The 26,828-nt window shown below is 38.4% G+C and overlaps 2 protein-coding genes across 2 annotated transcripts; both read left to right on the top strand.

The window, feature by feature from the left end:
* Positions 1-15,920: 15,920 nt before the first annotated feature.
* On the top strand, positions 15,921-19,130 carry LOC109218875 (subtilisin-like protease SBT3.17). The gene is made up of 3 exons (XM_019383270.1): positions 15,921-16,243; positions 17,384-17,481; positions 18,851-19,130. Exons 1-3 carry the CDS (start codon positions 16,062-16,064, stop codon positions 18,913-18,915), a joined length of 345 nt encoding a protein of 114 aa, XP_019238815.1. The 5' UTR covers positions 15,921-16,061; the 3' UTR covers positions 18,916-19,130.
* Positions 19,131-20,302: 1,172 nt separating this feature from the next.
* Positions 20,303-24,706, top strand: LOC109218874 (calcium-dependent protein kinase 11). Its single transcript, XM_019383269.1, has 8 exons — positions 20,303-21,106; positions 22,100-22,243; positions 22,366-22,518; positions 22,611-22,726; positions 23,236-23,403; positions 23,653-23,877; positions 23,988-24,127; positions 24,358-24,706. Coding segments are annotated over exons 1-8 (1,512 nt in total). The 5' UTR covers positions 20,303-20,541; the 3' UTR covers positions 24,359-24,706.
* Positions 24,707-26,828: the final 2,122 nt, after the last annotated feature.

The following is a 26,828-nucleotide window of genomic DNA, read 5'->3' as shown; positions in this document are numbered from 1 at the left end:
AAAGTTTTTTTTCTTCATTTTTACAAGAAACTTAATGCTTTTCTTCCAAGGTGCTTGTTTGAAAAATAATTTTTGCTAACAAAAAAAAGGGGTTTCATGATGGTACGACTATAGCGTGTTTGATCAAACTTTCAAAAAAAAATTTATTTTAAAAGGTGCTTTTTGTTAGAAGTACTTTTTGAAAATTACACTTTGTATTTTGGAAAAACAATTTGTGTATGGCCAAGGTTTCAGAAAAAATGACTTTTTCGGCTTCTAAAAAATAGCTTATGCTACAATTCAAAAGGACTAGTATTTTCTTTTTATCTAAAAGTTTCACCAAATACCTCAACTCTATGAGATAAGCCTTTTTGAAAGAAAGAAAAAATACTTTTCATGTGGTCGCGCCGTTACCTTTTTGTTTCCCTCATCTTGCCCTTTTTTTATTGGAGTATTAAATAATTATACTATTTTCTTTACCTTACCTTCTTATATAATAATTCTATCTCGTACCTTATTTTTTTTCTTTATAATATTGCAAGTTATTTTTCATATTGTTGGACATGACCAGGGGCGGATCTAAAGGTGTGAGTATGGATTCCCGGGAACCCAGTAGCTTTTGGCTAGATCCCGTATTTGTATTAAGAAATAAGAATATTTAGTTGGGAACCCAGTTCTTTAGTCCGGTTATTATAATATATTAATTTAAAGTCGATCTAGGAACTAGGGGTGTTCGTGGTTCGGTTTGGGTCGGGTTTTCCCAAAAAAAAAAAATCAAACCAAGTAAGTCGGTTTTTCAAATATTGGAACCAATCCAAACCAATTAAGTCGGTTTTTTATCGATTTGGTTTTTCGATTTTTTATCGGTTTTCTCTTAAATATGGGACATACACTACCAAATGCATATTCCGGCGACTACATTTCCAACATAACACTATCAAATCAATTGCTCTTTGAGAATTTATCATTTACCAAGATATATTGATGATAATTAAATAAAATAGTGATGAATAATTTAAGTACTCAATTAAAAATCGATTATTTTTAGCATGAAATAAATTTTTTTATACTTAGCGAAAGAAAATTGCTAATCAAACTAGAATGTATAGGCAGAGAATTAGATTATTAAATAGCAAAGAACTAGACTAAAAATATAAATGACAAATATATACCATAAAATTTTAGAAACTTTACATAAAAAATATACATATATATAGGTGTAATAATAAACTTAAATAGCTACTTTTATAGTCGGTTTGGTTCGGTTTTTTTTTTATTGAAACCAAACCAAACCAAATTTGATCGGTTTTTAAAATTCAAAACCAAAACCAAACCAAACCAAACCTAAAATGTATCGTTTTTTTTGGTCGGTTTAGTTCGGTTTTTTGGGTTTTTATGAATACTCCTAGTAGGAACCCATAAACCAAAAATCCTGAATCCGCCTCTGGACATGACATCATAAAACGATGAAAAATAATATAATTTGTTCAAGTATTGTGTAGACAATAAATTTGCGTCGAGAAAATAAAATCAAGACCGAAAAATATCGCAACAATCGTAGTATTTTATTTCAAATATTATGAGTGTACAATCTCTATGAATCCTCTGATTCTTCTTTTCCATGGTAAATAAATTCAAGGGCCTTTGAGCTTGATCTTGAATCTATGTTTGTTGCCACGAACGATGATCTTGTTCTTGAGCTTGAGCTTGATTGCTTTGACTTGAACTTGATTTGGTCTTCGTTCTTGAGCTTGAACTTGATTTGTCCTTCGTTCTTGAACTTGATTGCTTGAAGCTTGAAACTTGTGGAGGAATTTGTAGGGTTTGATCCACGAGCTCTTTCTTGCTTCTTGTTATAATTTCTGGTCCTTTTTTCTGAGTTATGAAGACCCGTATTTATAGTTGTGGAAGGGAGGAGTCATGATAAGAATAAACTCTTTTCGACTAATCAAATTGAAGTGTGACATGGCCGCATTTGATTGGCCAGAACGTGTCACTTGGACGCGTGGCGCGATTTCATTGGCCTTTTAGTGTGACTTGGCATGCCTCGTCATTTTGACACGTGGCATGATCCCATTGGCTCTCCCGTTGACTTGGCGTGTCACGTGGCACCAAACTGGGCCTCTAGGAAGATGACATTTTGGGCCTAATGAAGTGAGCTCATCACTTTAGCCCAATTAAATGGGCTAGTCCAATGGATTAAGACTTATTTATTTAACCCATATATATTGGACTTATATAATTCATTTAATTATATTAGCCCATATATTTATCGGAAAAGGGTCAAAAATATCTCTTTACTATGCGAAAAGGATCATATATACCCTCCGTTATACTATCTGTCTAGAAAAATCCCTGACGTTATAGTATTGGTACCAAAATACCCTTCCTCCGTCAAGACCTCTACCATGTCCAACACGTGGCCTAATATTCTAAGGTAGATGCCATGTGGCAATGCCACTCACTGCCCCAACCCCATTTAACTCCCTCCCCGTAACCCTTCTCTCTGTAATTGCAAGAAAAATTCCTTTTTGATTCGTTTTTCCTTTGGCCTTTCTTCTAACTCAGTTTCAGTACCCTCCGAGAAAATAATATATGTGTGCTACATATCCTTCAACAACAATATGTGAATCGTATTCAAATTCCTCTTTCGTTTCTTTTTGTTGTTCAGTTGTATATCCGATTAATTTATCTGTTTTTCTGAATTTATACTTGTTTGTAATTAAGTAAAAATTCAATCTCTACTTTTATTCTTCTAGTAATTCTCGCTTAGTAGTCAATTGTATTATTATATTTTATTCTTTCGGCTCGTGAATAGTGAGATTAGAACTCTGCGCCGAAATCGGGATGAATACAGTTGTGATTCGGAAAAAGGGTTTTGTTGATTTGCCTAAAGCTTTAAGAATGGATAATATGATTTAGCCAAAAAAAAAAAAAAGAACGGATAAGAAAGAAGTAGTAATAAAGTACCTGCAAATTAGTGTTATTTGTAATTGTAACTTATTATTATTATTATTATTATTATTATTATTATTATTATTATTATTATTATTATTATTATTATCGTTTAGTTTTGAATATGTTTTAAAATAAATTTAAATCATAGAGCTGCTTAATATATTGTTGCAGATCGATGGCTTCGTCTACTTTAATTTGATACTGAGCCCCGAAAGAGTTGAGTAAATAATTTTGCAATAAAACTATACTATGTGTTTTAGGCTATATAAACAATGTAAATAATATGAAATTTCTGTTACAGAGAGAGCGGCAGCTGATGGAGGTTTGTAGTGGTGGGTTTAAAGTGGTGGTAATGAATTAATGATTATGGTGGTTGGGTGATGTTAATGACATTGGTTGGGTGAAAGGGGAAGGTGGTGGTGAAGGAAGAAGTGGGGGAGGGGGTAAATGGGGTTGGGGTGGTGGAGTGGTATTGCCACGTGGCATCTATCTCAGCAAAATATCAGGCCACGTGGGATGATGTTGGATATGGTGGAGGTTCTAACGGAGAAAGGGTATTTTTGCAACAGTTTTATAACGTTAGGGACTTTTATGGACAGATAGTATGACGGAGGGTATATATGATCTTTTTCGCATAGTAAAGGGATATTTTTGACCTTTCTTCGTATATTTATTTGGACCAATATATCTTGAATTTAAAATATAGGCCAAATTATTTTATGGATTTAATTTCAATAAAATTTATATGCCTACAAATGCCTCCTACTTCAAGACTTGTTAGAGCATAACTTTGTTGAGTTTTAATTACAAGGCTTGAAGTAACACGTGGAATAGCTTGAGCTCTTGGCTCCAGATCGCATCTCAAATATAAGGCATGTAGACTTACATTCAATAATCTTTCACTTCCTTTAGAAAGATTATGTATTTTTCTAAGTTGTTGTTTGTCTTTTAGCTTTTAACGTTAAACTTCAACGAAGATTGGTGATAGATAGATTCCAAAGTCAAAGTACTTACCTTTGCTAGTGGCACGTGGGTTTAGCAATATTGTGAGAACCTGCACCTTTTGTTGTTTCAAATAAGGAGACAAACAATAACTCTTTCTTTCCATAATAATGACCATATTATCCAACTTCAATTCAACCTTGAGTAGGACAATGCTAACCGCCCTAATAACAGAGTCCTTTTAGAAGACAAATTATATCAGTTATCCCACGATTTAAATACAAGTCCTAGCCGCCAGTAATCTCAATTATTGCTTTTGGATTCCTGCGAAGACCAATCCTATTATGAAGTAACAATGCAGTAGCCGAATCCGACATGAAAAATAATTGCAATATCCCACATCGGTATTTGTCCTTCGCAGCTGCCTTTTGAGATCTATATAAACCCCTGCATCGTATTTGTTTAGCATCAATTTGCAGTTTTCGCAAGCCACTTGAGTCTAGTTTTGTGGACTCGGAAGCATTGACGAGAAGGTAATTTCTTCTTCTTTTCTTGTGCTTTTCTTCTTTTGTCATTTTTTTGTAGGTCAAGCGAGAAAGATATGTTCTTGTTCAACGAGATGATCCATGCATGAAGAAGACAATCATGGGGTGTGAGGGGATGAGTACTCATCCTTGCTCGACTATGACAATCTTGGGGTGTGAGGGGATGAGTACTCATCCTTGCTCGACTATCGGAGAGATTACACTCAAAACGGCCCGACTATCGGAGAGATTACTCTCAATGTGGCCCGACTATCGGAGAGATTACTCTCAAAACGGCCCGACTATCGGAGAGATTACTCTCAATGTGGCCTGACTATCGGAGAGATTACTCTCAATGTGGCTCAACTATGGGCGAGGCCAACTTAAGGTGCAAACGGACTCACATGTCCACCTTAAGATTGGAAAGTTATAGTTTCTTTTAAGGACAAACCCGCGAAGAGGCCAACTTAAGGTGCAAAGGGACTTATATGTCCACCTTAAGATTGGAAGACTTATATGTCCACAGAATGTGGCTTGACTATCGGAGAGATTACTCTCAAAAGGGCCCGACTACCGGAGAGATTACTCTCAATGTGGCCTGACTACCGGAGAGATTACTCTCAAAATGGCCCGACTACCGGAGAGATTACTCTCAATGTGGCCTGACTATTGGAGAGGCCACTTAAGGTGCAAAGGGACTCATATGTCCACCTTAAGATTGGAAAGTTATAGTTCCTTTTAAGGACAAACCCGCGAAGAGGCCAACTTAAGGTGCAAACGGACTCACATGTCCACCTTAAGATTGGAAAGTTATAGTTTCTTTTAAGGACAAACCCGCGAAGAGGCCAACTTAAGGTGCAAAGGGACTTATATGTCCACCTTAAAATTGGAAAGTTATAAAGCTTCAATTCGAAGACGACATCGACTTGAACACTTGGAAAACTTTGAAGATTTGGCGGACTTTGCAGACTTCAACTCGAAGATTCGGAGGGCTTAAACAATTCAACTTTAAGACCGACGAATTTGAAGACTGAAACTTGAAGACCGACAAACTTGAAGACTTCAAATTTGAGACTTGGAGGGCCTAAATATCTCAACTTAAAGATCGACGAATTTGAAGACTTCAACTTGAAGACCGACGGACTTGAAGACTTCAACTTTGAGACTTGGAGGGCCTAAATATTTCAACTTGAAGATGAGCGGATTTGAAGACTTCAACTTGAAGAGCGACGGGGTTGAAGATTTCAACTTGGGGACTTCAACTTGAATACACTTGAAGACTTCAACTTGGAGACTTCGAGGGCTTAAATATTTCAGCTTCTCTTTTGCTTTACATTGTTCGACTTTTATCTTAGTCGCATAATTTTCAGCTTTACGTGCTTGTAACAAATGATTCACATCTTGTCGTGGGAGAGTCCAAATAATGAACCGTTTGATGACTTCAATATCTAAAATATATCCAATACTCAAGAATCAAAAACCTTCAGAATCGCGCCAGATAATATTTCGAAACCAACTTTAGATTTCACCATGTTAAAAATTTCAGATTTGCGCAGTCTCACCAAAAAATTCATATCTCGGCGTAGAAATATCGAAATTGCAAACCGTTTGATTTCAAGAAAACTAGACTTCAAGATCTAGAATATATCCAAAATTCTCAATCAAACAACTTTAGAATCGTCCCAGATAATATTTTGAAATCAACCTTATATTGCACCACGCTATTAATTCCAGATTTGCGCAGTCTCACAAAAATTCGTATCTTGGTATGGAAGACTCGAGATCGGAAGATGCCTTACTTGCCATCAATCGAAATTTAAGAGCCATAGTCTCACAAATATCTTGAGTTCAAGTCTCACTGAATTTGAAACGTTGTGCCAAGCAATCTTTTCTTTATACTTGTGTTTCCTTTTGATATCTCTCTTCTCTTCCCCTTTTTTTTAAGGCAGAGGGAGGACTTGGAGACCAACAAACTTGAAGGTTTGGCGAACCTGAAGACATAGAGAATCCCTGGACTTCAATGCAAATACTTGACATCCTCCTAAAATCGGCCCATCGAAGATATCAATTTACCATGGAGGGTTGCCCCCTTTAAATCAAATGAGGTCAAAGTTCAGTAGGAGGATGGCATTTCAGCTTGATTTTACATTCCCCTATACTTCATTTGAACAACAATTGGGGCAGTATGTATCTTTTGAACTTATGCGACTGAACTTAGAATGAAACTCTAAGCTGCCTACGTACCTCGGTGAAGAGGATCAAGTCATACCGTAGTTCAGACTGGGTAGATTTTTTTTTCTTTTTTTTTCCGTCCTAACTTTTGCCTAGGCCGCCTCTTTCGAGATTTTCAACCTAGCGGACTTTTTTTTGGGGCCGTACACAGTTTATACTCTTGCGGGCCAGGAGTGTAGCAACATGCAGTTTAGGCTAGTGCGTCAAGGAGCGTCATGACTTGCAGTTTAGGCTCGTACGTCGAGGAGTATCGCAATTTCAAGGATAATACTTCTTTAAGAATTTGCCATTGATGGGGCCGATTCTCATGCCAACTGCATCAACCAGCTTGTAAGCCCCACTTGAGTAAGCTTCTTGTACGACATATGGACCATCCCATTTTGAAGTGAACTTCCCTACAGGTTTATGGGAAGTAATTATGGGTCTTCATACGGCAAGGACTTGATCTCCTACTTGAAAGGACCTCGGGCGAACTCTTTTATTGAAGGCGCAAGATAATCGAGCTTGATAATACTCAAGACTCTGTTGAGCTTCCAATCTCTTTTCATCAAGAGCTTCCAACTCTGCTAATCGAAGTCGAGCATTTTCTTCATCAGTGATCCCTTCTTGAATAGCCAGTCGTAACGAAGGTATTTGACGCTCAAGTGGCAAGACGGCTTCGACTCCATAAACGAGTGAATAAGGAGTCGCCTATGTTGGCGTGCGGTGAGTCGTCCTATATGCCCATAGAGCTTCTTCCATACGGTCATTCTAATCTCGTTTGGATTTGGAGACGACTTTCTTTAACAAGTTGCATAGAGTCTTGTTGAATGCCTCAGCTAGACCATTGGCGGCAGCATTGTACATTGAAGAGTTACGTTGCTTGAAGCCAAAGAGATCACAAATCTTGTTCATCAACCTATTATCGAATGGCTTTCCATTATCCGTTATTATGTAACGAGGAATGCCAAAGCGATAAATAATGTTTACTCGGATGAAACTTGCAACATTTTCCTTCTTTACTTCCTTAAGAGCAACAACTTCAGCCCATTTTGAGAAGTAGTCAGTTGTAGCCAAGATGTATAGGTGCCCACCAGAGGACTTTGGTAGTGGTCCAACAACATCCAATCCCCAAGCGTCAAATGGCCAGGATGCAACAGTCGGGTGCAACACTTCAGGAGGTTGATGAATAAAACTCGCATGGAATTGACAAGACTTGCATCTTCGAGCGTAGTCCAAGCAATCTTTTACCATCGTTGGCCAATAATATCCCATCCTTTTTATATGGAAGTGAAGCTTTGGTCCAGACTGGTGTGACCCACATACCTAGAATGTGCCTCTTGCAAAGCTTGGAGAGCTTCTTCTTCTCCTAGGCATCGCAAAAGTACTCCCTCGAACGACCTTCTGTATAGAGTACCCTTGTAGTAAAGGAAGCGAGGTGCACGACGACGGATTTCAGTCCTTCTCCTCAGATTTTCTGAAAGTATCCCATAGCATAAGTAGTTGATAATGGGTTGTCGCCATTCTTCTTTCTCAACTTCAGAAACAGCAATAAGATGCTTGAGTTCGTTTTCTTCACCTTTAGCCTCATTTGGCGGCGGTACTACCCATTTTTGGCAAACGGTAACTTGCGCTTGGTCAGGCAGGGCTAATGATGAAGCTAGAGCAGCTAAAGCATCAGCCTTCTTATTTTCTTTCCTTGGCACATGCTGAATAGTCACATCACCGAGCCACCCCATCAACTTTTTAGCGGAATCATGATATAGGCATAGTTCAGGCTTCTTAACCTCGTAACTACCCAAAAGCTGATTGACCACTAACTGGGAGTCACCAAGGACTTGCAATTGCAATTGGTTCATATCAACGGCCATTTCAAGCCCAAGTATTAATGCTTGATACTCAGCAACATTGTTGGAACAGATTTGTGTCAAGGTGAATGAGTAAGGCAAGACTTCACCTTGGGGAGTGACAAATACTACGCCAGCCCCGGCTCCCCCACGATGCGCAGCACCATCAAAGTACATCTTCCATGGAGGTTGAACTTCAACGACCATTGCGTCCTCATCAGGTAGTTCATCAGTTAGCTCCCAGTCATCAGGTATCGGATGATCTACCAAGAAGTCTGCCAATGCTTGTCCCTTTACAGCCTTTTGAGGGATGTACGAAATCTCGAATTGTTGAAATTGGAGGTACCATCTCGCTAGTCGATCACTAAGAACAGGTTTTGACATCACGAACTTGATGGGATTTGCTTTAGAAACAAGACGGACAACATGAGCTTGAAAGTAGTGCTTCAACTTTTGAATTGAGAAGACTAGCGCCAAACACAACTTTTCAATTGGAGAATAATTCAACTCGTTAGGTGTCATCATCCTGCTCAAGTAGTAAAGAGAGTTTTCTTTCCCCTCACTGTTTTCTTGGGCCAACAGTGCTCCAACAGACCTTTCCTGCGCCGCAATGTATAGTATCAATGGCTTTCCTGGTATAGGAGCTGCTAAAATTGGAGGCTTCATCAAGTAGGTTTTGATACTTTCGAAGGCATTGCTACAAGCTTGGTCCCACTTGAAAGGAACGCCTTTCTTCATGAGGCGACTAAATGGTTGGCACCTCCCAGCCAGGTTTGATATGAATCTTCTAAGGTATGCTAGCTTTCCTTGCAGACTTTTCAATTCATGGATATCTCGAGGCTTAGGGATTTTCAAAATGGCATCCACTTTGACTTGATCAATTTCGATCCCTCGATGTCGGACAATGAAAACAAGTAACTTTGCAAAAGTAACTCCAAAGGCACATTTCAATGGATTCATCCTAAAGTCGTACCTCCGGAGCAATTCAAATACCATCCTCAAGTATTTCATGTGGCCACCCTTCTCTCTTGATTTTACCACCAAGTCATCAACATAACATTCGACATTCTTGTGGAGAAGATTGTCGAAAATATTCTGCATAGCCCTTTGGTAAGTAGCACCAGCGTTCTTCAAGCCAAAAGGCATTACCTTGTAGCAATAAATACCCTTTGGGGTACGGAATGCAGTAAGCTCTTCATCTTTTGGTTCCATGCGTATTTGGTTATAGCCCGACGAACCGTCCATAAATGATATTGCCTCGTACCCAGCAGTAGCATCGATCATCAGTTCTGGAATGGGAAGCGGGAACTCATCTTTCGGACACGCATTGTTAAGATCCCTAAAGTCAACGCACACTCGAATCTGGCCATTTTTCTTCCTTACAGGGACAATACTTGAAACCCATGTTGGGTATTTAACTTCACGAATAAAGCCAGCTTCGATGAGTTTGTTAACTTCTGTTTCAATCAAGGGAACCAAGTCCGGCCTAAAATGCCTTTGAGCTTGTTTAACAGGGCGAGCACCATTTTTGACTGCAAGGTGATGGACTGCTACTTTCGGGTCCAAGCCAGGCATCTCTTTGTAACTCCAAGCGAAGACATCCCTGAACTCTTTGAGTAACTCAATTTAAGTGCTTTCTTCATCAGCTTCAAGTAAAGCACTTAGGTAGGTAGGTCTTGGTTCTTCATCGGTGCCAAGGTTAACTTCTTTTAAGGCATCAACTGTCGTCTTCACCCCTTCTTCAAGTTCTGGAGGAGCATCATTTGCGTCTTCATCTTCTTGAGGGTCCCCATAGTTGAAGGATATGTGATAACATGGTGAAACATCGTCCAATTTCTCATCATCCTCCATTAGAGATAAAACACCATGCTCGCCTTGTGCAGTAACATGATATGAAGAACCCACACTTTCTTTGTCTTCATCACGTTCTTTAGTGTAGACCATAGTGTATGGCTTTACCTTCAGTACTTCTTTACATGAAACCACAAGTTTTGTTTGTCGCCTCATTCTAGAAGGAACCAAACTTTGGAAATCCTTAGAGATCTCATGGATTTTGGGTGAAGCGGGTGTTTTTGTGTTTTGATAATTTCTTGGAACTTGTTCCCCTTCTTTAGTGGACCCAATCTTTCAAATACGGAGGTTCTCACAGTTGATTTTCCAAGTCGATCAAAGACAGAAGGCTGTTAGAAGCAGCTGATTCATCTTCTACAGTGATATAATTGCCACTCGCCCTTCTTATTGAGATGCGCACTGGTGACGGTTGCTTGTATCCCAAACCTTCACGTGGTTGCCTTGTTGTAGCTTTCGATGGGAGCTTCCCTAACTTTGACGGCTCACTGGGATTGTATCCAGCTTTTGCAAATAGCTTGTAAGCGTTAGGGTCGAAACCTTCATCTGTTCGTTTTGTAGGGAGTGCCACATTCTGCAAACGATTTTGGGCTACAAACCCTGCAAGCGGCATTGAGGACGACTTTACTGCCTCAATTCGTTTGACTGGAAGAGTTAACTCCTTTAGCATGTTAGCTTGGCGATTAGATGATTCACCTTCATCTTCCTTCCTTTTAGGGACATATTGGAGCGTCGGACTTACTTTCTTGCTAGAAGACGTAATATTCCCTCTATAAGATTTATTTCGCGTTGGGTTGTACCTCCTTACTAACAGCTTTGGCTTCACCAGTAATCACCTCTTCTCTTTTAGTTGAGGGCTCTTTATTCTTGCTTTTCATGCCATCATCAGCTTTCAGCTCCTTCATAATGCGGTTCTTCAAGTAGAACTTTGCATCGGCGAAGTGTGACTCAGCCTTCGGTGAATGGCTCGTCATCAGCAACTACCGTCTTCTCGACTTCACCCTCGTAGTACTTTAAACATTGATGGTAGGTAGATGGAACTACTTTATTCTCATGTATCCAAGGCCTCCCAAGAAAAACATTGTATGAAGTCTTCGCGTCGATCACATGCAGCCATGCACTTGATTGCATATCTTCAATAGTGATTCCCAGCCTGATCGCGCCTATGGCTCTTTGCCCCCCTTGGTTGAATCCTTGGATCATCACACGACTTTCTGAGAGTTCGTTCATAGGAATACCAAGTTCTTTCACGGTGTGGATTGGCAAAATGTTCGCTGAGGATCCTCCATCAACCAAAATCCGATTTACCCTTTCATTGCGCATATAGCCAACCAGGTACAATGGGCGGTTATGAGGAGTGTCACCTAGCAAAAGATCATCATTTGTGAACGTGACCTTTTCCTCAAAAGCATTAACTTCTTGAGGAGTGGACTCGATGGGCTTTTCCGAAGATGGTGCCAATGGTAGGTCATCACTCTTTTCTTCCCCTTTGTTAGCATGCAACAAGAGGCATCGATACCCTTATGGGAAATCTTCGTACGGAACCAACTTGGTAAAAACTCCTCCAAGGTCACTGGATTTCGTGGCTTTTGAGAATGGTGCATCTCCACTTTTGCTTTCTTCGAATGCCTAACTGGATTCTTTTTCGTTGGTCTTTTTACCATCATCTTCCTTGTTGGTTGTTCTATTGATTCTTTTCGTGGGCTCCTTTTGTGGCGCCTACGACGAGTCGCCAACGTCCAACCTTCATCATCATCAGGTTGATCGTCTTCAACTTTGTTGTTCACCAGTAATTCTTCATTTTTGATTCCTTTTAAACTGCATAACTCATCTAGACTGAATGAGCCAAAGGTGATAGAGACTTGGTTCGCGCTTGCTTTCTCATCTTCAAGCACGATCTTCTTTTCACGGGCCAAGTCCATAACTTTGTCCTTGAAGACAAAGCACTTCTCCAGAGGGTGGCTTACAAGTCGGTGATATTTGCAGTAATTTGGGTCATTCGTTTTCCCAGCTTCATTTGCTCGCTTCATCTCCGGAAGCTCAATGAGATTTAACTCGAGGAGTTCTTCATAACACAAAATACATGGTGTGGGTGTTATGTGAACATTAAAGCGAAGCTTTGAATTATGTAAAACCACCCCCAGACACCCCACACTTAGCCCGTTATAACATATAACTACACTTGGTTACTTAGACTTCACCGGTGCACAAAGTACTCATTCAAACATTTTATCAAACACATGGTGGGCAACTCAATTCAACAATAGTGAAACATGGTGGTCCTCCCAATTGTTAACAAAGTAGAGGGAATATTAGTTTACTACTCTGTATATAATNGGTAGAGATTGTCCCACTGGGCGTGCCAGAATTTGTAGACAATAAATTTGTGTCGAGAAAATAAAATCAAGACCGAAAAATATCGCAACAATCGTAGTATTTTATTTCAAATATTATGAGTGTACAATCTCTATGAATTCTCTGATTCTTCTTTTCAATGGTAAATAAATTCAAGGGCCTTTGAGCTTGATCTAGAATCTATGTTTGTTACCACGAACGATGATCTTGTTTTTGAGCTTGAGCTTGATTGCTTGGACTTGAACTTGATTTGGTCTTTGTTCTTGAGCTTGAACTTGATTTGTCTTTCGTTCTTGAACTTGAACTTGATTGCTTGAAGCTTGAAACTTGTGGAGGAATTTGTAGTGTTTGATCCACGAGCTCTTTCTTGCTTCTTGTTATAACTTCTGGTCCTTTTTTCTGAGTTATGAAGAGCCATATTTATAGTTGTGGAAGGGAGGAGTCATGATAAGAACAAACTCTTTCCGACTAATCAAATTGAAGTGTGACATGGCCGCATTTGATTGGCCAGAACATGTCACTTGCACACGTGGCGATTTCATTGGCCTTTTAGTGTGACTTGGCATGCCTCGTCATTTTGACACGTGGCATGATCCCATTGGCTCTCCCGTTTGACTTGGCGTGCCACGTCATTTGACACGTGGCACCAAATTGGGCCTCTAGGAAGATAACATTTTGGGCCTAATGAAGTGAGCTCATCACTTTAGCCTAATTAAATGGGCTAGTCCAATGGATTAAGACTTATTTATTTTACCCATATATATTGGACTTATATAATTCATTCAATTATATTAGCCCATATATTTATTTGGACCAATATATCTTGAATTTAAAATATAGTCCAAATTATTTTATGAATTTAATTTTAATAAAATTTATATGCCTACATATTGTATTCATTAAAATGATACAATATAATACAATAAAATATAATACATTATGAAATGATACGTAACAATCATGGCGAGCAAAATATACATTTTATCTTTAAAAATTGCTGGTTAATCATGATATATCTGGTTTTGATTATTAACTCAAAATGTAAAATTATCACCTACGTAGAACTTGAGCAAAACTTAATTTACATTTCCCTCTTCGTTTTTAAGAAATTAGTAGCAACCCCCAGTATAAAGAGAGAAGATCATTTATAGCCCATCGGCCCAAACATATATCACCCGGTAGCCCTAAAATTGCAATATCATTTTATAGCTCAAAAGCAATTCTAGTGGCTAGCCCAAAAGTAATTACAGCTCAATCTGCTATCCCTATCCTTGCCCTGTTCTCTTCTATCATCTCGATCGGTTGCCTGTCTCTCTGTAATTAGCCATTGATTTCTCCATATACTGTAAGAACCCAAATAACATCCCTTTTTATCAATCTTATTAAAGGGTTGTTTAGTAGATTAAATAAGAATAGCATTAGTAACAACCCTTTCACTTTTTTTCTTCTTTTTCTTTCTTTAATGCTTTCGCCGAAGAATTTTATGTTTGCCGGTGGAGCTGGTGAAAGTGGTGTCGATGAGTATAATCGGCGGCTAAAAAGAGGCGATGATGATTTTGTCAAATGTTTGAGTTCTGATAGAGTTTTGCTAAGCTCGTCCATTGTGTCCCCCATTTGTTCGACACAACCACTCAATGCCCCTTTTCTCTTTTGTTGAACTTTCAGCTCGGAGAGGAAATCAGACGCTTTTTGGGCTCGAGAAAGGCTTACTTTTACGCGCGGCTTGAGCTAAGTCTTGAGGTGTGTGGATTGCTGAGCCTGAGTAGGAGGAAAGTGTTCTGACGCAAATCGTCGGATAGCTGGCGTGCACACAAGATGTGCGGACTAGGTCAGTTGAAGGAGATGATGTGTTTGGTTTTTTTCCAGTTGTGAAATGGGAAAGATAGAGGAGAAAAAGAGCAAGAAGTAGAGTTCTGATCAAAGGCATTTTTGTTGTCATTTCTTAGCTTACTACACGAAGGATCCTTGATTTTTCTTGTGATAAATTTGTGATGGTTTTTGAGTGGAAGTGTGCTGTAGTATAAGGCTGTTGGTAGGGGGCATGCTCCCAGTGGGTTTTTGCAGCCATGACGTCGTTGGATTCTCTTTTTTTGCCGGTGGTTAAACACAAATCTGAGCCTCAATTTCTTGTTACTCTCTCTGTTTCATTTTATGTACAATGAGGCTATTATAATTTTTTATTTTCTCTTCTGTGGAAGATGAATCAAACATATTTTACGTATTGAAGTATGTTTCTGAAAGTGATAATTGGAAACAAAATACATACTAAACAGACTATCACTATACAAAAAATATAAAAAATAGACTATGATTATACAAAAAATATACAAAATAGACTGTCATTATACAAAAAATATACAACATAGACTATAACTATACAATTTATATACAATAGATTGTCACTATACAAAATATATACAAAATAGACTGTCACTATACAAAATATATACAAAATAGACTGTCACTATACAAAATAGACTGTCGCTATACAAAAAATATACAAAATTTGTCACTATACAAAATATATACAAAATAGACTGTCACTATACAAAATAGACTGTCGCTATACAAAAAATATACAAAATAGACTGTCACTATACAAAAAATATACAAAATGGACTGTCACTATACAAAAAATAAACAAAATAGACTGTCACTATACAAAATATATACAAAATAGATGTAACTATACAAAATATATACAAAAAAGACTGTCACTATACAAAAATACATGATACACTCCAAATACACAGTGTGCACACATTACACATACAAAATTGTATATAATTTATATACACTATGTTTATATATTAGAAAATACACATTATATACAATTTTTGATATATTATTCAGACAGATTATACATTCACGATACAAAATACATGTGGATATATACACTTTAGATACACAAGCACACTCGAGATAGGCTCGATATACACCAAGGATACACTGTCGAACTTAGGATACAATATTTATACATTGCAAAAAAGGGTTGCTCTATTGCACCAGGCAGGGGTCGAACCTACAAACCTTCAGCTTAGGAAACAGGCGCTCTATCCATTGAGCTACATGCACTTATGTTGTCATACTTATTCCTTTCGGCTACTATATGCAATACTTTTGGCTTGAATGGCCATTTTTTGTAAGTAGGACAAAATATGAGCTATTAAAATTTTGAGGGCTATTGAGGTAGTTTTCTCCCGTATAAATCAACATGCCGCAATCTACACGTAAATTCCAAGAAAGAAAAGTACTCCTATATAAACAAGAAAAGAAATCTAAAATCATTGTATTGTAAGGATTCTGAAACTTAGTCATTAAGGATAAAAAAAGTCTCAAATTCCCAATTTATCCAAGAATATCCCTCATGCTCTATAAATAGTAGTAATTGAAAGTTATGCAGAAAGATCAAATACTTTCTTCAATTCTTTTGCTTTTCTTGTTGATTGCAGCTATCGTAACAATGGCAGATTCACAACCCTCCATTGAAGCCAAAGTTCATATAGTATACACTGAGAAACCTGAAGATCTAGAAGCCGAGGACTATCATATCAAAACCCTAACTTCTGTTCTTGGCAGGTTTGAATTATTTTCCAATTCTGTTCTTTTTTCCTGTTTTAAATTTTAATATAGAAATATAGGGTTGTGGGTTTGGTTGGATTGATCTTGTTTCTTATAAATTTAGCCAATTTAGTTGTTTTTAAAGTTAAAAAATTGAATTCTCACATGTGGTTAGATTTTGTCCTTGTATTTATCTTCAACATCCAATTTTTCTTTTCTTTGGGTGTCTTTGATGTGTCCTAGAAAATGTTTTTTTTTTTGTGAATTGTTTTTCTAGTGTTTTGTTAGAAAATAAGGGACAAAGTTTTACTTATATGCTTGTTTCAGCCAACACATCCTTTAATGCTATTGTCTTACCACATCCTTCAGCTTGTAGGATTAACTAAACACTGAAAGATGGTAAGTGAAGTGCTTTCATTAGTAAAAGGAAATATTTGCCAAGGATTTATTTTCCTCCTTACCAACTGCTTATAATGATTGCATACTAGGCCAAGGATATATTTTCCTCCTCTTTACTGTTTATAGCTCTATAAATGAAAATATTTGCTAGCACCCAAGGGTGTGAAGTGGGTGAGAACCAGGAGGTCTCGGGTTCAAATCCTAGCGGGGGCAAAAAAACACTAGGTGATTTCTTCCATCTATCCAAGCCTTGGTGGATAGAGTTACCTGTGGCTGGTGGGAGGTGGCAGGTATCTCGTGGAATTAGTCGCGGTGCGCGAAGCTGGCTCGAACACAATGGTTATCAAAAAAAAAAAAATTGCTGTAATATATACTCGAAATTCAGGAAACATTTAGTGGTGCGTACCGATTGCGTGTTTGCAAGTTAATTTGGACAATAAGAAACAAGTCAAATTGACTTTTGTGATCTTAATTTGAATAAAGTATGAAACCTCTTGAAGCAATATTGCCAATTTTCAACCAATCCCAGTATTTGTTGGTAATGAATGAAAGATGGGTTGAAGATCATTTGGTTTGCTTTGGTGGAGGAAAAAGGGCATTGAAAATGCTTACTATCAATTATCAATTATATGTATTATCACTATTACTGTATGGTATATGTATGTTATACTAAAATCTTTGTATGGAAACACATTGTTTTATGCATAATTTTGGAGTAAAGATCCTGATATTTTGTGTGTGCTTATGGCAATCAAAAAGTGAGGAGGCTGCAAAAGAGGCGTTGATATACAGTTACAAGCATGCAGCTAGTGGATTCTCAGCAAAGCTGACTGCTGAGCAGGTTTCTGAGCTCTCAAGTAAGTTTTTAGTTTCTCCCTCTTTCAATGTCATTGATTCCTTTTTTGGTATATGGTTGACCTGTATGTCTTTCTTAGATGAGTAATTAGTATGGCAAATTTAAATATAAGTATGACAGCCATAATGCTCGTTTAATTGAAGTAATTGGCATTCACGTTGAGGGTTGAACATAGTATTTCACGTTCTATTGAAGACTTTCACACATTTTGTGATAATAAACATTTCTATTTTTCTTGCTTAATCTAAAATTGAGATTCAAATATGATTGCCATTTCATCATTAATAGTCTTAACCATCAGAAGATAGAGTAAGCATCGTTTGTCTCGATTTTTGTAGAATGGTTTGGATCTTTCTTTCTTTTTTTGTGCTTAGAGACAGGGGTAGGGGTTGTTTTAGGTTAGGTTTAGTGGTTTATATGGAGCATAATCATTAGTTCTTGACCAAGATGGTCCACTATTGACATAGGACTATAAACATGAAAAAGTATGAGAGGATGGTTCACCATTGATATAGGACTTTCAATTTTACGTGAAAAGAATAAGAGGAATGGTTCTCTTTTGATATGACTTTCAACTTTACCTTAAAAAGGATGCAAGGAATGAGGACAGATGTACAATTATTGGAACACTTTTGGAAGGAAATGCCCGGAGACATAGGATTACTTCTCAAACTTTTTATTAGTTCCATTTATCTATATAAAAAAATCAAGTTCCTAGAGACAGAGTCCTTACTCCCGGTGGTCCATACCATCTAGATCATCACAGGGGCAAGTCCAAGGTTATACTGGGGTATTTCTTTTGATGTCATTCTTGAAGACTAAATAAATTGCAGGTTTGCATGGTTCGCTGATGTAGCTGGTGCTTGATATTCAGCAACTCTTGCTAAAACTGTTGAGTTTGTAGTTTTCTTTCCATTAGAGCGCCTGCCCTTTGCTACAAAGATACAATACTTGCTGTGGACGTCTTCTCCTTAGTATCTCTATGTCATATCGATTTATCTATAAAATTACATCCTTGATGTCCAACAAAACATTTTGCATTTGACATTTAGGGCTGTGATTTTGGATTTTTGTTTTCTAGGATGTGTAAAATGCACTTGAGTGCTTCATTTTATGTTCTTTACTCTGGATGAAAATCCTCAATTCTTGAAGTGGACAGTAGTACTAACGTTAAGGCAAATCGCGATGAGGCAATAAGGTCATTGTGTCTATTTTGGGTTGCATTTACTTGATTCTGAACTTGTAACTCAACAATGCATCAGCTTTTGTTTGTTCCCTCCTGAAAAATACGTTCATATGATTTTCAGCAGTGTTCTTTTGGGGGCTTTTATGCTCTCAGACTAGCCTAACTAAGATGTGATCTTTTGCAGAGCAACCTGGAGTGCTACAAGTTGTTCCAAGCCAAACAGTTCAGTTACACACCGGGCGTGTGTGAACTGCAACTCTTGTGACCTCTTCTCCAACAAGTTTACATCATGTGTTTAGACTTCTTATCTATGCTTGTTTCTATGGTGTTTTGAACTAAAAAGTAAATTACTTGTACCATGTATGGGAAAGAGTATCCCTAATGTAAATGTGCTGCTTAATGTCGTAATACTTGTTTTAACTATATGAAAATAAATGGTGCTGCCCCCTTATGTCTAAAATTTGGATAGATGGTAGTCACGCCGCATGCTTTCTTTGAGTTGAGGTCTCTCGGAAACAGTCTCTCTACCTTCACAACGTGGAGGTAAGGTCTGCGTGTATAGTACCCTCCTCAGACCCCCCTCTTGTGGGATTGCACTGGATTACACTGGAATTGTTGTTGTTGTTGTTGGAAGTCACGTCGCAAGATTAATTAGTAGTTATGTGCCATAAACCGAGAGTAACTTATATGTTTTCCTTATAGGTAAGCGAAAAAATTTCATCTTCACACTTATGTTCCGAGTTAAAACTCTTTATGGGGAGAATCTTTACTTTGTTTTTTCCCTAGCCTTCACATGATGATATTTCAAAAAATTTCACAGAGAGGAAAGTAAACAGATTTTACAATCATCAATTTTTTGTTGATGTATACCATTTTGATGTTCTAAACAAATATACTTGTTATCTATTTTATAGTGTGATTGGGAGCTTTGGCGTAACTGGTAAAGTCGCTACAATGTGTTTAGGAGGTCATGGGTTCGAGCCATGGAAATAGCCTCTTGCAGAAATGCAGAGTAAGGCTGCGTTACAATAGACCCTTGTGGTCCGGCCCGTTCCCGAACCCTGCGTATAGCGAGAGCTTAGTGCACGGTCTAGAAAGAAGAGTTTGACAGGGTAAATTCTTATCTTTATAATATCACGTCACCTAAAAGATACTTATAGTTAACTCTCGATATTAAGTGAGATTATTCATTGTAAAATATGACACGATAAGTGAGATTAGTTAATGTAAAATAAGACAAATAACATACTACTCCCTCTGTTCCAGTTTATGTGAACCTATTTTCTTTTTGGTCCGTTCGAAAAAGAATGACCCCTTTCTAAATTTGGTAACAATTTAGCTTAAACTTACAATTCTACCCTTAATGAGAAGCTTTTATAACCACACAAATATTCTGGCCCCTTTTTGGCTTGTTTAGGACCACAAATTCCAAAAGTCTCATTTTTACTTAAACTCCATGCCCAGTCAAACAGGTTCACGTAAATTGGAACGGAGGGAGTACAAAATACACATTATGTAACAATTCAATTCCCATTAGTGCAAATAAGTGAAATTCAAGAAAAATAGTCTAAAAATAGAAAAGAAAAAAAATATTTACTAATTGATTGATGTTGGACGTGTCTCCCTTCCATTTCCAAATTCCACTCAACTTTGTCATTGCAACAGCACCAAGTCAACTTACACCACATTTCCCGCCAGGAAAACCTGACCATAGATCAAGAAAACTGTTAATCTCCCCCAAATAACAATCTAACATATGGAAAAGAAAAACAGAAGCTGAGAATTTTCCTCAGTATCTCCAAAATCAAGAAACAAGAACCATATTTTCAAGGTAAAAAAAACATAACACAAAACAAAATTGTTCTAAGAAAAACAATGGCACAAGCTGCAGCAAAGAAGAGACCTCCTATAGCTTCATCAGCAAAACCATCTCCTAATGTCCTCCCTTACCAAACACCAAGATTAAGAGAACATTACACTCTTGGCAAGAAACTAGGCCAAGGCCAATTTGGTACAACTTATCAATGCACAGAAAAGGCAACAGGTCTTCAATATGCATGCAAATCAATCCCAAAAAGGAAACTTTTATGCAGGGAAGATTATGAAGATGTTTGGAGAGAAATTCAAATAATGCATCATTTGTCTGAGCACCCTAATGTAGTAAGGATCAAAGGGACATATGAGGATAATCTTTTTGTCCATATTGTTATGGAATTATGTAAAGGGGGTGAGCTTTTTGATAGGATTGTTCAAAAAGGTCATTATAGTGAGAGGAAAGCTGCACATTTAATGAAGACAATTGTTAAGGTTGTTGAGGCTTGTCATTCTCTTGGTGTTATGCATAGAGATCTTAAGCCTGAGAATTTCCTCTTTGATAGTTCTGATGAAGATGCTACCCTTAAGGCTACCGATTTCGGGTTGTCCATTTTCTATAAGCCTGGTTTGTTTCTTGGATCATTCTTCTTTTGCCTTCATTTCCATTGGCTAATTCATGTTTTTGTGGGTAAGGCCTGCGTATACACTACCCTCCCCAGACCCCACTAATGGGGATTACACTGGCTTTGTTGTTGTTGTTGTTGATTGGATTTGATTTCTTCTGATGGCTGGAATTATTAGGACAATTTGTACATTTTGATTTTTTTCAGCTTTCATTATGGTCTTATCTTTTAGCTAGAAATGATCTTGGCATTATAGTCCATTTTGATTTTTTCAACTTTTCTATCACCTTTCTATAGGATGTAACAGAACTCAAATGCAAGGTACTGTTTCTGCTTCACATTATTAGATCAAATTACCATAAGCTGCCTGTCCTTGCTCTGCAATTCAAGGATTCATATTGAATTTTATCTTCGTCGTGCTTATTTATACTTTAGTTCCAATGATTTGTGGCTAAGTTCAGTCATTCTGTCTTTTAACATGTTAAAATTTATGTAGTTCAACAGCTTTTCTGGAAAGTAATTAGCATGCCACCTTTTGCGAGTTCGAAGAGAGAATAAAATTTCCCTAGACATCAAAATTAGGCATTACAAATGGACCATAAAACACATTATTTTCACTTTTTGTGCTCATAACAGTCAATCTCGAGCATGGAAAGTCACATTAACTACTTGACTTAAAAGTCACTGACTAGTCATTTGACTCTCTATACATTTACTCATTAAAAAGGACAACCCGGTGCACTAAGCCCCCGCTATGCGGGGTTGGGGAAGGGATGGACCACAAGGGTCTATTGTACGTAGCCTTACCCTGCATTTCTGCCAGAGGTAGTTTTCACGACTCGAACCTGTGACCTCCTGGTCACATGGCAGCAACTATACATTTACTCATTAAAGAGATAATATCCAGTAATCTTAATGATATTTGACAAATACTGGAATTAACTCTTATCACTGTTGACTATTTGCCTTCTTTCCTCATCTATCTTGTTTTGCAGGGCATTATATATCTGATGTTGTTGGAAGTCCTTATTATGTTGCTCCTGAAGTGTTGCATAAATATTATGGACCTGAGATAGATGTATGGAGCGCTGGTGTCATCTTATACATCTTATTATCTGGGGTTCCTCCTTTTTGGGCTGGTAAATTTACAATGTTGATGTTTCGTTTATCTTCTTTTCTTACTAGAAATGACGATCAAGATTAATTACTCCATCTTTTTCATTCCTTATTTCTTGTTTTTCTTCACTTTCTGGACTTGCAGAGACAGACAATGGTATCTTCAAGCAGATTTTGAAAGGAAAGATAGACTTTGAATCTGAACCTTGGCCTCATATATCTGATAGTGCAAAAGACTTGGTTAAAAAGATGCTCAACAGGGATCCTAAAGCGCGAATAACTGCTCATGAAGTCCTATGTGAGTCACACTTGCTTTATTGGTAATATTAACTGACGAGGTAGCAGAAAATGGTAGTTTCATTATCAATACGTGTTTGTCTTTTCCTCAAGGTCATCCATGGCTTGTGGACGATGCGGCTGCTCCAGACAAACCTTTGGGATCTGCAGTTTTAACTCGCCTAAAGCAGTTTTATGACATGAACAAACTCAAGAAAATGGCTTTACGAGTATGTACTTCCTTTATATATAATCTCTTACTCTTTTGCCAGTTAACACTGTTAGTTATTTCTTGGATTTGCATTAATAAATGTCTGATACGTGACATACGTAAATTCTTAACTAGGATCAGAAAAACAAGTGTAACAGTCTGAAATTGATATTGGAGAATGGAGATATACTAGATCTTTTCACTATATTATTTTTGGTTATATTTGTGTGTTATCCAGATATTTTCATAAATCAGTGTGCATATTCTTCATTATACTAGCATGATATACCTTCAAAGCATGAAATTTGCGCATGACCTGTTGTTCGCGTATCAAGTGTAGAGCACCACCACAGCTTGATTATCAGCTGCTAATTAATGTTTTTAAGCTCTTTACCATTGGGGACTGAAAACATAATTTTGGATTGTTGAAGAGTTCTTGGAATCTTATGTTGCTGAGATCCTTATTTTGTATCTCAATTTCCAGAATATGCGTTGATTTCTGATAATTGAAACACTCTATACTAACAGGTCATAGCAGAAAGGCTTTCAGAGGAAGAAATAGGAGGCTTAAAGCAGTTATTCAAAATGATTGACACAGATAACAGCGGGACAATCACATATGACGAACTGAAGGATGGCTTGAAAAGAGTAGGATCTGACCTTGTGGAGTCTGAAATCAAGGCCTTGATGAACGCGGTACTTTCCATTTTAATTGGGTTCAGAATCTCCAAAGATCAATGAAATGCTTAGTCGAGTTATACCTTTCAGATAAAGGCGTACGCATTTGCCATTTTGTTACTGTTTCTTGATCTTACCTGATTGTTGGATTAGTTTCCTGACCTTACTGGATACAATGATTCGAGAGAGCGAGTAGGAAACTTAATCCAATGGTTTTAGTCCCTCCAAATAAGTAGCAAAATGACAAGGTGCGAAATGTTTTTGCAGGCTGACATTGACAACAGTGGCACAATTGACTATGGTGAATTCATTGCCGCGACACTGCATTTGAATAAGATGGAGAGAGAGGAAAATCTGCTTGCTGCATTCTCCTACTTTGACAAAGATGGCAGTGGTTATATCACAACTGATGAGCTTCAACAGGCCTGCATAGATTTTGGCCTCGGTGATGTTAAATTGGATGACATAATTAAAGAGATTGACATAGATAATGTAAGAAGAAAAACTAACTTGTCCAATATAGCTTTTCAGTATTTTATTTATTTACTTTTTTGATCTGATTCCTGAGAACAACCAAGGTAATATCAATTTCTGTTTTTCAGGATGGACGTATAGATTATGGAGAATTTGCGACAATGATGAAGAAGGGAAATACAGGATTTGCAGCGAGAACTATGAGAGGCAATTTGAATTTTAACTTGGCAGATGCTTCTGGAGCAAATGACAGTGAGAAAAATCAATAGTAGGTTTCTACTACTGTTATCTTTTGTTTAGCCAACAACTTGTTCTATCAAAAATCAATCCAACTTGTTGATGAATTCGAAAAAAGAGATATATCTCATTCAAAATTTCATACTGAACTTCTGATATATGCATCTTTTCCTTTAACTCTTTGCCTTAGATATCATGTTAAACATTAAGTTTAGCTTGTTTAGCATTCACCTCTCTGATCCTAGTGTGATCCTTTACCAGACCAAGCTGATAGAAAACGTTGGACCAATCGAGGATCTAGGGAGATCGTGAGGCTTTCAATCGAACCAGGGAAGAGTCAACTAGAGCTGCATTTGCCGCGACAATGTTGGACCCTAACCAAGAGAGACTGGTGCATGGTGCTCTATTGTTTGACATGGTAGATAGGTTTAGTTCTATAGTAGCAAAAATTATTGTTGTTGCTGCTTTATCTTACTATATAATTGGAGGGCTTCTCCTCTATTTCACAAATTTAGATCACTGTTGTCTGTACTTGAGGAGTGTTGTAAAAACCTTCTTTATGTCTATATTCATTTGGTGTTACTAGAAATTGAATAACACTTTTTCATCATTTTGTCATATTTTAAAGCACTAAAATTAGTGCTAATCTTCTTTCCCTTATGTCTTCAGTTCATTTCCAATTGTATAAGCTTTATTTATTGTTTGCTCAAAAATTATCACATACCTTATGAGTATAAAACAACATAATTAAATCATGGGAAAATCATAGCAAAACGTAATAATCCATTGGACCAAATGAAGGAAACGAAAATAAGTACTCAACTTTAGGAAGAGAAACATAAAAGCTTTTATTGATAATATTGCTTTGGTCTGCCTCTCCATGGAGAGGTTCAGAGCCTTACAATGGTATTCCACATATGTGCATCGTTGTCTCTTTTTCTCTCTCCTCTCAATAGTTAAGAAGAAGCCCCCCCCCCCCCCCAATATGATTCCCTCTCTTGGTATTTATAGCTGTGAGCTTCGTGAGCTGGCAATAAGTGGCCGTGACCACGTTGGGGTTTTGCCTTCATGATGATGGATGGGCCATGGCCTTGTTGATCGAATCAGATAACGGTTGAATACCGTTAATTCTGAGTGGTCGTACCACTAATTAATCATGAATTAGCTTAAGACGGGATTAGCTTCGTTAATTATCGTGGGGTCGGATTCTGACCCATACAGTTAGTCCCTCCGCTTATTGAGGTCGTGCCTTGGCCGAGCTCGATGAGCGGATTTCATCGACTGTAGTTTGAGAAACTCGAATAGGGAGGTCGACCGCCGCGTCGGTCGAGGCCGAATTCTCTTTGGCGATGGCCCTTAGCCTTGTAGTGTGTTAGTGTTTTGTTATTGTGCTATCAAGTCGCCGTTCGATCGAGGTCGAACTCTCCTCCTTGGCGAGGGCGCTTGACCCTTTAACTTAATTCGAGTGAGGTCGAGCTTTGTTGTGCTCCGATCCTTACGTTTGTTTGGGAGCATAATCGTCGACCATGGCGGACGGGTCGTATGTGGTGCGGCCGAGGGGAGCGAGGGCACGCTGGATACGTGTTTGGCGACGTCCATCATTCTGAAGGCGCACGGAACATCCTCTCGGCGTTCATGGGTCGTTGCAACCGTTTCGCAGGTGAGACGCCGGTTGGTGACTAAAAAGCCGCTTCACGGAGCCTGTCATAATGACGTGCGTTTCTGAAACCGAGTCATGTAGTTAATGAACGCTATTGGGGCTTGTGAAAGCCACTTGTGTTGCTTATAAATAAGGGCTGACCCATTCATTTTTTTTTATATTCTCATTGTTTGTCTGAGAGAGATTCTGATGAAGCTTTTCTTCCTGCTAATTCACCTTCGTCTTTGTTCTTCGATTGATATAACTTCCGTCTTTGTCCCTCAAACTTTGTTTCTTTCTTGTTATTGAATCAACAATGGCAGCCAGTTCTTCCCAAAACGTTCTTCCGACGGATCTTCCGGTTAACCCTCCGGTGACTGAAGGGCCATCACCGGCAATGGGCGGTGCAGAACTGGTGGAGACCGATGAAGCTCCATCGGTTGACGAGATAGTATCTCTGCCCGGAGGTCCGATGACTGATTTCACCGCCGATGGTGGGGAGGATCAGGTGGATGAAGCCCCGTTAATGGGGGAGATTGGGATGTCCCAACTACGGGGACAGGGGGTCATCCCCAGCTATGCTGACGTCGTTCTCGCTAGAAGCGAGGAGAGGGTCCACACCGACCGCAGGGGATACTGTGTCTTTTACGCCTATCCCTTCAAGTTGGGGTTTAAGCTCCCGCTCCCAATGCTAGTGGTTGATTTCTGTCGTCATTACGGGGTATGCCCGGGTCAGCTTGCTCCTTCTCTTTACAAATTATTAGCAATGCTTATCAAATATGTAGAACTGGCCGGTAGGGAGGTCATGCTGCAGCATGTGCTTAGCCTCTACGCTCCCCAGAGAGTTCGTGGTACCATGATTCGAGCGTGCCCTCGCGGGACGAGGGGCCTGACTCTGAAACTGGATGATGAGGTCGACCCTCGTCCTTTCGAGCACTTCTTCTACATCAGGACTGAACATTTAGTGGCGTGCTCTACTGGGTTCCCAGAGGCTTGGAATCATGCACGTAAGTTCCTTAATCGTCGAATTCCCTTTTCTGCCCCTCCTTACGTCTTGTGCTCATAAACGTTAACTCGTATCAATTTTGTAGCC

Source organism: Nicotiana attenuata, unplaced genomic scaffold (genome assembly GCF_001879085.1).
Source record: "Nicotiana attenuata strain UT unplaced genomic scaffold, NIATTr2, whole genome shotgun sequence".
Lineage (NCBI taxonomy): Eukaryota > Viridiplantae > Streptophyta > Magnoliopsida > Solanales > Solanaceae > Nicotiana > Nicotiana attenuata.
This window is presented reverse-complemented; position numbering and strand designations above follow the sequence as displayed.